The sequence below is a fragment of the Nomascus leucogenys genome, chromosome 2 (genome assembly GCF_006542625.1).
Source record: "Nomascus leucogenys isolate Asia chromosome 2, Asia_NLE_v1, whole genome shotgun sequence".
NCBI lineage: Eukaryota > Metazoa > Chordata > Mammalia > Primates > Hylobatidae > Nomascus > Nomascus leucogenys.
This window is the reverse complement of record NC_044382.1, coordinates 66,802,645-66,813,722: the sequence shown is the minus strand read 5'-3', so window position 1 is coordinate 66,813,722 and position 11,078 is coordinate 66,802,645. Positions and strand designations below refer to the sequence as shown.

At 41.8% G+C, this 11,078-nt stretch overlaps 1 protein-coding gene across 3 annotated transcripts in view; it reads left to right on the top strand.

Moving 5' to 3' along the window:
• Window positions 1–292: 292 nt before the first annotated feature.
• Window positions 293–11,078, top strand: part of RBL2 (RB transcriptional corepressor like 2) — a 56,700-nt gene continuing 45,914 nt past the window's right edge. For 2 of the 3 annotated variants that reach the window (XM_030797026.1, XM_030797022.1), the window contains exons 1-3: window positions 293–669; window positions 4,903–5,033; window positions 8,529–8,729. In XM_030797026.1, the coding sequence (XP_030652886.1) occupies window positions 430–669; window positions 4,903–5,033; window positions 8,529–8,729 (572 nt within the window). In that variant the 5' untranslated portion in view covers window positions 293–429. The remainder of the gene's footprint in view (window positions 670–4,902; window positions 5,034–8,528; window positions 8,730–11,078) is intronic. The other variant, XM_030797032.1, reaches the window with a different exon arrangement.

Genomic DNA, 11,078 nt, shown 5'->3' with positions numbered 1-11,078 from the left:
CTATTATCCTTATTTTTTAGATAAGGATATCCAGGCGATGAGGAAGTTTTACTTCTGGGAACAGCCTGGATACGAAACCATCACACGTCAGTGTCTTTTGGATATTTTCTCGTCAGTACAGCCCTGTTGAATGTTCTCACGATGGGGAGGTACGTGCTTAAAATGCGGGGAAGGTGCTTTTATTTCACCCCTGGTGAAACTAGGCGAGCTAATTTTTTTAAAGACGATTTTTGGCTCCCTTGAACCGCCGGCCTGGACTACGTTTCCCAGCAGGCCGTGCTCAACACTACGGGTGCCTGCAGGAGGTCAGCGTCGTTGGCGGCGGCGCAGGCGCGGTGCGGGCGGCGGACGGGCGGGCGCTTCGCGGTTTGAATGGCTGCGGGCCCGGGCCCTCACCTCACCTGAGGTACGGCTGCCCAGGGGTGCGCTATGCCGTCGGGAGGTGACCAGTCGCCACCGCCCCCGCCTCCCCCTCCGGCGGCGGCAGCCTCGGATGAGGAGGAGGAGGACGACGGCGAGGCGGCAGACGCCGCGCCGCCTGCCGAGTCGCCCACCCCACAGATCCAGCAGCGGTTCGACGAGCTGTGCAGCCGCCTCAACATGGACGAGGCGGCGCGGGCCGAGGCCTGGGACAGCTACCGCAGCATGAGCGAGAGTTACACGCTGGAGGTGCGCTTGCGGGCGGAGGGGCGCTTCCGGCCTAGTTGGCGTGAACCGATGCCTTCCCAGCCGCGTCGCGCGCCCAGAGAGACCCTCGGGCGGGTTGCGAGCTCCCAGCCCCCAGACGGGTGGGGACTCCCTCTGCGCTATTCCGAGGCTGTTAGCCGCTCCGAGGGCTGACCCGCTCTCGCCGCGCTTCCCTGCGGCTTCCGAATGGGGAACCCGTCTTGCCCTGAAGTAGCACAGCGAGGCTGAGATCACGCTGGGGTCCCGTTTAGGAAAATGGGTGTGCGTGGCCCATCTGACCCCCCGCCCGCCTTGTTAGTAGAATGAACTAGTGGCGTTGTCAAGACCACACGGAGAAGGGGAGGGGACTTGCCCTTATTTGCACCGCGATTAACCGGGTTGTGGCACCTGGGTCTCCAACCGTCTCCGTCTGTTCGCTTCCCCCTGTTAACCAAATTGCCTTTCCCAGGCGTTGCAGGCTTTTGAGTCTTCGGGCTGATGCGTTTTGGGCTGTGTTTACGTCTGTGTAAACAAATTAAGACTCATTTTCCCCCAGGCCAGATGAAATGAGCCCTCCGCCGACCCGGATATAGATACATGTCACCATTTGTCACTAGGGTCCGGACTGTGGCTACCTCGAGGGCTTTTTGGTCACCCCGGGCATTGCACAGGACTCCTGTTGTTGTCGCTATCCGGGTGTGTTAGTTCGCAGCCTTCGGACAGGGCTTGCAGATGAGAAAAATGGCCATTCTAGCCAGTGAGTGTCAGCTTTGTAGGCACGTCCCCTTCATGGGCCAATGGGAAGTGACACGGAAGTACGGATTGTTTATCAGCTGTTTGACTGTGTGTGTGGCATTTAAACCTGAGGCCATTTGATTCTCAAGTAGTTTTATAATTAGTTTGTAGAAAGAGTAGGGCAAATAGGTCCAGGATGCAAAGCCTAACCAAGGTATTATTTAAATATGATGTTTTTGGCTATGTGTACTGATGAGTGAGGTTATTTTTAATTTGTATTTGCATTAATAGAATTTTAGTTCAATTACTAGTTCCCTCTTTGAATTGTTAGGTCTGCAGAAGAAAGATAGTGTATGGTGGCTTTAGAACCCGACAGACCTGGGTGACTGAACAATTTACTTAACCGCTGGAAAAGTTCAGTATGGTGATCTCTAAACTGGAGATATTTTTGTTTACCTCACAGACCTGTTCTGAAGATTAAATAAGGCAATAATGTAGTTTCTGGCACATAAAGCACCCATATGGACAGTGCTTTCAAGTTTACTAAGCTCTTTGTATATTTACATGATCTGGCTGAGTAAGCTATGTTCCTATTCCATCTCTCGGTGCCTTTCTGTAGTCTGGCAAAGAGAAGGACTGGTTGGCTTTTTTTTTTGTTTTTTGTTTTTTGGGTTTTTTTTGGTAAATGGCCTTAAAGGCTTCTAAACAAGCTCTTATTTTACCCTCAGGATAATTCTGTAAATTAGAACAAGCATTATCACCATTTAGTTGAGGTGTTTCAACTCATAGCGGTTAAGTTGTATGAAGTCTAGTGATACATGAGCAAGTATCACGTAATAGCTGGTTAGTAAATTATTTCTGAAAACACGTTTGATTACTCAATTATTTTGATTACTGAGATTTTAGTTTCAGCTTCTTAGCCCAGTTTTTTCAGTAAATGATTTACTCAGTAAAATATTCATCAAATATTTCTTGAGCACCTATTACTTGCTACACACTGTTCTAGGTGCTGGATATAGAGCAGCAAACCCGCTCTTGTGGGGCTTACAGTGAGGTACACTGTGAGAATGTGGGATGTCATTCTCATGGGAGTGTAAGGGAAAATAAAGCTCTTATGATATTTAATACAGAATACTGGTTATGGAATTTTAACTTGATTTCTTGTATTTTCTGTGCATTTTTAACCTGTAACTCATTCTTACAGTCCTCAGCCAAGAAAATGCAGCCTCTGAGACTGTTAAGTAATTTCCCCCCTGTGTTATAGCTACTGTATGGCAGAGCCGGAATTTGAAACCAGATCTGTTTGACCCTATAAGATACGGCCATGAGATGTTAATTTTGAGGATAACTATTTTTTAGTATTATGGAATTTTTCAACATATATTTTTTAGGACCAAAGGTAAACTAGGTACAGAGTCTACTCTTTGCATAAATTATTTAAAAGAGCTTCGCGCTCCATTTTGTCATCTAAGCACTGTAAAATTCTCACAAGACTAATTCTTCTTTTTAGGAATGATATAGTTGTAAACTTTTTTTTTCTTTTTTTTTTTCTCCCTCCACCATCCAAGTAGTTGTGAATTTTCTAGAGCTAAAATAGAACATTATAGATTATCTTTTAAACCCTTTATTGAAGCACAGGATAATGCTGTGACTGACTTAACTTTATACTTTCTAAGAGATCTTGGTAGAGTAGAGAAATGCAGTAGTTATGCATCTAAATTTGCTTTTACATCATAAATCAAGAATATTATGAAACCATCTCCCAGAGACATATGTAATACACAAATCTTGGCTGTTTTTTTTTTTTTTTTTTTTTTTTTTACAATAGAACATCTATGCTGTTGATACCTATAAGTGGGTTTGTAAGACAGTCTATGTGTAAATGTGAAAAATGAAGAATTTCCAGTTCTTCTCATTTTCATTTAGACCAGTAATGAATACAGTGAAGCTAAAGGACATCTTCCATCCTTCCTTGCTTTTATAGGGAGAGGAAAGTTGTATCACTTCTTGAATAAAAAGAATTGTGATGATGATCTTTTACAAACAATGCCTTAAAAATTATTATTTTAGAATGATATCTGGTAGTGGATCCACAATAGTCTCATTTGGTTATACAAAGAAATTTTATGTATTCATGTATGTGTTTTGATTAGGTATAAAATTAGTGACTGAATATCCATTCAAGCTTAATTTTGTATTTCTATCACTTTTCTAGATTTTGAGCAAGATTAAAAATATAAACAATAGGCCAGGCGCGGGGGCTCAAGCCTGTAATCCTAGCACTTTGGGAGGCCTAGGTGGGCGGGTCACAAGGTCAGGAGATCGAGACCATCCTGGCTAACACATTGAAACCCAGTCTGTACTAAAAATACAAAAAATTAGCCGAGCATGGTGGTGGGCGCCTGTAGTCCCAGCTACTCAGGAGGCTGAGGCAGGAGAATGGGGTGAACCTGGGAGGCAGAGCTTGGAGTGAGCCGAGATAGAGCCACTGCACTCCAGCCTGGGTGACAGAGTGAGACTCCATCTCAAAAAAAAAATTAAAAAAAAAAAATAAACAATAATATTGTTTTCATTACTACGGCTATATAACAAATTGCCTTAAAACTTAGGGGCAGAAAACAATTTGTTTTGGTCACAGGTTCTGTGAGTAAGGAATTCAGGCCAGGGACAGTGTGGATGTCATGTTTCTGCATCAAAATGACTGGTACCTCACCTGGAATACTTGAGCAACTAGGTACTGGCACAGCTGGAGCTCGTTGGGCATCTCTGTATGTTTGTTCCATGTGGTCTCACCAGCATGGTGATCCAGGGTAGCTGAATTCTTACATGTTGGTTCGGGACTCCCAAGGCACATGTCCTAAGAGAGAGAACCAAGTGGAATCTATACTGCCTTGTATAATCTTTTAGAATTACATAGTTTCACTTCTACCTCTGCAATTATTGATAGAGACAGTTAATCAATGTGAGGGAACGCAGACCCTTGCCTAGGTCCAAGGTGAGGGAACCCTCTCTACCTCTCAGTGGAATAATGTCAATGTCACATTATAAGAAGAGCCTACGGGGCTGGGTACAGTGCCTCACACCTGTAATCCCAGCACTTTGGAAGGCCAAGGCGGATGGATCACTTGAGGCCAGGAGTTCAAGACTAGCCCGGGCAACATGACAAAACCCTGTCTCTACAAAAAATACAAAAATTAGCCAGGTGTGGTGGCATGGGTCTATAGTCCCAGCTACTTGGGAGGCTGAGGTAGGAGGAGTGCTTGAACCTGGGAGGTGGAGGTTGCAGTGAGCCAAGATTGTGCCACTGCACTCCAGCCTGGGTGACAGAGCAAGACTCCATCTCAAAAAAAAAAAAAAAGAGCGTATGACATAGGGTCATCATTGAAAATAAGTTTCCCACAAAAATATAAACAACACTTTCAATTTAAACATACTTTTAAAAATATTGAAATATATATATGTAGCTTATTAACTAAAAATCAATTTTCTCTTCTTTTACAGGGAAATGATCTTCATTGGTTAGCATGTGCCTTATATGTGGCTTGCAGAAAATCTGTTCCAACTGTAAGCAAAGGGACAGCGGAAGGAAACTATGTATCTTTAACTAGAATCCTGAAATGTTCAGAGCAGAGGTAACTATGTTAGAGTTTGAGAAGTAGAGTATGGCTAATGTAAGCTCATAAATCATAGTGATAGTAAGAATTATCTCTGTTTATCGTTTTCTGAGCATTTGTACCTGTGGACTGGTGAAATTAGATGCTAAAGCTAGCATCTAATGATTTTCCTTTCTTTATATCACAGTTAATATCCATTATATTTTACTTCTTTGGTGAAAATACTTAAATTTTAATGTTTTAGGCACTTGTATGGCAGAATTTATTTTTAAAGGTTAGGACATTGTGTAATATTGGGAGAAATGAAGGATACTGAGAAACTTTAGGAGATACTCCAAGTTGAAAAGGTAAATAAAATATTATTTGCTATTACACTTAGAAATATGTGCACAGGATTTGTGGTCTTAGTATAAATGGAACATGTAAGTATTTCTCAGTTTCCTGTTTGGAGGATAAATGACATGATTATAATCCATTTTAGAAAGGGTCAAATATGTTTAAGAGACAGAAATTGCTTTATCTGTTGTGTAATTAAATTGATTACATTTATTTTTTGTGCCTTTTAGGTGAATTTTCTTACATGGCTTATTAAAGATAAGTGGAAAAATGATGTTTAGCATTTTGGGGGAAATTACCACTGTCAAAATTTATGGAGTTAATGGCTAAAAAAATCACTTACTAAATAAAAAAATTAACTGGGTGTGGTTGTGCATAGCTGGCAGGCCTAGCTACTTGGGAGGCTGAGATGGAGGATCACTTGAGCCCTGAATGATGGAGCAGCACTGCACTCCAGCCTGGGCGACAGAGCAAGACCTTGTCTCCAAAAAAAAAAAAAAGAAGGTTACTATTAAAATAATTAGCAGGCTGGGTGCGGTGGCTCACATCTGTAATCTCAGCACTTTTGGAGGCCGAGGTGTGTGGATCACTTGAGGTCAGGAATTGGAGGTCAGCCTGGCCAACATGGTGAAACCCCGTCTCAACTAAAAATACAAAAATTAGCTGAGTGTGGTGGTGTGCGCCTGTAATCTTAGCTACTCAGGAAGCTGAGGCAGGAAAATTGCTTGAGCCCAGGAGGCAGAGGTTGCAGTGAGCACCACTGCACTCCAGCCTGGGTGACAAGAGCGAGACTCCATCTCAAAATAAATAAATAAAATAAAATAATTCACAATGTCAAGTTTTAGCTGGCATTGTGAATTTTAGTAATCTTTTTTTAACCTTTAACTCCATCCTGAATTACATTGACCAAAGCATCAGTATCCAGAATTATGTAAGGAACTACTAACAGGGTTAATAAAATGAATAAAGAATATGACCTCACAAAGGTTATAATTCACATAGCTAATAGATACAGGAAGAGATATGCAGTGTCACTAATAAAGACTTTCAAAGTAGAAAGATAACATTTCATTCTTTTTTTTTTGAGATGGAGTCTTACTCTTTCACCCAGGCTGGGGTGCGGGGCGTGATCTCCGCTCACTGCAGCCTCTGCCTTCCAGGTTCAAACGATTCTCCCGCTGTGGCCTCCCAAGTAGCTAGGATTACAGGTGTGTGCCACCACACCTGGCTAATATTTTGTATTTTTAGTAGAGACGGGGTTTCACCATGTTGGCCAGGCTGGTTTCCAACTCCCGACCTCAGGTGATTCACCCGCCTTGGACTCCCAAAGTGCTGGCATTACAGGTGTGAGCCACCGTGCCTGGCCAACATTTTATTCTTATTGAGAAAATTTGAAGTCTGGTATACCAAGTTGAGTCACTGTACAGGGAAACAGGAACTCTATTTTTTTTATTTTTCGGTTCTTTTTTTTTTTGGAGATGGAGTCTCACTCTGCTGCCCAGGCTAGAGTGCAGTAGCTCAATCTCTACTCACTGAACCTCCACTTCCCAGGTTCAAGTGATTCTCATGCTTCAGCCTCCCGGAGTAGCTGGGATAAAGGCACATGCCAATATACCTGACTAATTTTTGTATTTTTTGTGGAGACTGGGTTTCACCATGTTGACCAGGCTAGTCTCGAACTCCTGACCTCAAGTGATCCACCTGCCTTGGTCTCCCAAAGTGCTGGGATTACAGGCATGAGCCACTGCACTCAGCCAGGAACTCTATATTGCTGGTGTACATTGGTGAGAGTCAAAATTAACACAACTACTTTACTAGGAAATTTGGTGGTATCTAGTAACATTGAAGGTGCACATTCTCTTACTCTACTTCTTGGAGTAGTCCCTAAAGAAACTCCTGCACACATGTATAAGGATGTTTTCATTACAACATTTTTTGTTATCATGGAATATTAGAAACAACCTAAATTTCCATTGGTTGGGGAGTGAATGCAAAAAGTCATTGTATGTTCATATGAAAGAATGTTTTTAGCAATTAAAATGAATATATCTTACATATCAACATTAATGTCAGAAACATTATTGAGTGTGAAAAAGCAAGTTGCAGAATACCACTGAAGTATGATACCATTTATATAAAATGTAAAAACATGTAATAAGTAATAAGATATGGCTTATTGTTTACACATACATTTGTATGTGTAGTAAGTGTGAAAACATAGGAAGGATTAAGACCAGCTTTTGGAATGGTGTTTACCTTTGGGGTAGAAGGGTAAGGATGGGATTAGGGAGGAGTATAAAATGGGACTTTTGACTGTTTCTTTTTCTTTTTCTTTTTTTTTTTTTTGAGACAGAGTCTTGCACTGTCGCCAGGCTGGGGTGCAGTGGTGTGATGTCGGCTCACTGCAACCTCCGCCTCCCACGTTTAAGTGATTTTCCTGCCTCAGCCTCCCGAGTAGCTGGGATTACAGGTGCCCGCCACCACGCCCAGCTAATTTTTTGTATTTTTAGTAGAGATCGGGTTTTACCATGTTGGCCAGGCTGGTTTCGAACTCCTGACCTTGTGAATCTCCCACCTCGGCCTCCCAAAGTGCTGGGATTACAGGCATGAGCCACTGTGCCTAGCCTTGACTGTTTCTATAGTGTTGCTAGTTTAAAAAAAAAAATCTGAAGTGGCAGGGGGAGGTGGCTCACACCTGTAATCACAGTGTTCTAGGAAGCCAAAGTAGGAGGATCACCCAAGCTCAGGAGTCTGCAATGAGCTGTGATCTTGCCGCTGAACTCCAACATGGGTGATAGAGCGAAACCCTATCTCTTACAAAAACAAAAACAAAAAGCAAAAATGACAAAATTTATTTAATGTGTTAACATTAAAAAAATCTGGCAGTGAACCAACGTGAATGTTGGCTAGGTTACTCTTGTTAATTTTGGTTTGTATTTTCAAATATTTCATAGTTAACAAATACTTTAGGTAACCTAAACAAAATGGATTAGAAGGATCAGGAATATACCAATCTGTAAGAAATTAAGCTAGTCAGAGACATGCGTTGTGATTTTATTTCACTGTCTAAAAGTAATATAATTTAATGAGATAATATTGATTTACTTTTGAATACTTACTTTTGTATACTTTACCCTTATGTTAATTATGAAATATCTTGTTTGTCTTTAATACCAGCTTAATTGAATTTTTTAATAAGATGAAGAAGTGGGAAGACATGGCAAATCTACCCCCACATTTCAGAGAACGTACTGAGAGATTAGAAAGAAACTTCACTGTTTCTGCTGTAATTTTTAAGAAATATGAACCCATTTTTCAGGACATCTTTAAACACCCTCAAGAGGAGCAACCTCGTCAGCAGCGAGGAAGGAAACAGCGGTAGGTTTTCATGTTGGTTCATCAGGAATACACATTGGTCTGTGCTGCAGTGTTGACATTTTGCTAGTTTTTTTTTCTAGTTTTAAAAAAGAAATAAGATTTAAAAAATCTTTTTCCCCAGTAGTTTTCTTTTAATGATGCCTTTTTGCTTTTCATTGTGGGTTAGCCATGAAGAGTTTGGCTTTTTTCATACTGATAAATGTCTATGGGTCTTTGTTTCTATAAACTTTCATTTTTCTTATTTTATTTTATTATTATTTTTTCCTCAGTGATCCTTGTTCTGAAACCTTCCTTTTTCATTTAAGCAACAAAAAATGCAGACTGTACAAGTCAGACTTCAGGGATTTTCACCCTTTCGCTGCCTTGGAGATGTATCTATATCTGTGTCTAGATATATATATTTTTTATTGCTCAGGGGCCATGCTAATCAATGTATTGTTCCAATTGTAGTATATGTGCTGCTGAAGGGAGCACTGCCTTTGATATAGATCACTATATTAACCACTGTATTTTCTTTTTTTTTTTTTTGAGACGGAGTCTCGCTCTATCGCCCAGGCTGGAGTGCAGTGGTGCGATCTTGGCTCACTGCAAGCTCCGCCTCCCGGGTTCACGCCATTCTCCTGCCTCAGCCTCTCCGAGTAGCTGGGACTACAGGCGCTGGCCACCATGTCCGGCTAATTTTTTTTTTTTTGTATTTTTAGTAGAGACGAGGTTTCACCGTGGTCTCGATCTCCTGACCTTGTGATCCGCCCGCCTCGGCCTCCCAAAGAGCTGGGATTACAAGCGTGAGCCACCGCGCCCGGCCTAACCACTATATTTTCTACTAGTGATTGTATAGACTATTTTATGTCAAACTGAGTAATAAATAATCCCCTTGAAATGACTTCTCTATGTATTTTGATGTTTATAATGAATTAAGAATAGAGAGACTGGATTGGAAAAAGACAAGAGAACTGAAACTATTATGAATTTGTGCTTTCTGATCACTTCTGCAAAGTCTATAAGCATGCTGTGACTCAGTGTTTTCTACCTTTCCTGATAGATAAGGGCAGTTATGGAATACACATTTTCCATCTTTATCATTGAAAGTTTTTTCATAAAGTAGAAATGAAAATTCTAACAATTAGAAAAGTGTTGACAAGAAAAGTAAAGGGAAAGGAGTTAAAATTATGTGGCTAGAATAATGTGTGCTTCTCTTTAAATATAAAAGTTTTCCCAGACTGTGAAGGATGTTTACAGTAAGTGTAACCTTTTAAAAATAAAATGGGGGAATGACAAACCAGAAGGAAAAAAATTAAAAAAAACTAGAACTATTTACATTTTAATATAGATGGCACCACTGATACAGAAGCATCTGGTCTAGCTCACTTACGGTTTTGGGGAATTGACTATTTAAAATGAAGTATTCTGAGCCAGGCGGGGTGGCGCACGCCTGTAATCCCAGCACTTTAGGAGGCCAAGGTGGGCGCATCACCTGAGGTCAGGGGCTCAAGACCAGCCTGGCCAACATGGCAAAACCCCATCTCTACTAAAAATACAAAAATTGGCTGTGCGTGGTGGTGCGTGCCTATAATCCCAGCTACTTGGGAGGCTGAGTCAGTAGAATCCCTTGAACCAAGAGGCAGAAGTTGCAGTGAGCCAAGATCGTACCATTGCACTTCAGCCTGGGTGACAAGAATGAAACTCCATCTCATAAATAAATAAATAAACAAATAAAAGGAGGTATTCTGGCTGGGTGCCTGTAATCCCAGCACTTTGGGAGGCCAGGGCGGGTGGATCACTTGAGGTCGGGAGTTTGAGACTAGCCTGGCCAACGTGGCGAAACCCCGTCTCTACTAAAAATACAAAAATTAGCAGGGTGTGGTGGTGGGTACCTGTAATCCCAGCTAATTGGGAGGGAGAGGTGGAAGAATCACTTGAACCTCGGAGTTGGAGGTTGCAGTGAGCTGAGATCACGCCACTGCACTCCAGCCTGGGCGATAGAGGGAGGCTCCGTTTTAATAAATAAATAAATAAAATGACATATTCTCCTAGCACTTTGGGAGGCCAAGGCAGGTGGATTGCTTGAGGTCAGGAGTTCAAGACTAGCCTGGCCAATGTGGCAAAACTCCATCTCCACTAAAAATACAAAAATTAGGCAGGTATGGTGGTGTGCCTGTTGTCCCAGCTACTTGAGAGGCTGAGGCAGGTGAATCGCTTGAACCCAGGAGGTGGAGGTTTCAGTGAGCTGCGATCGCCCCACTGCACTCCAGCCTAGGTGACAGAGTGAGACTTCGTTTCCAAATAAATAAATAAAAAATGAAGTATTCTAAAGTTTGAATAGAAGCTTTGTATTGAGTCTGAGTGAGG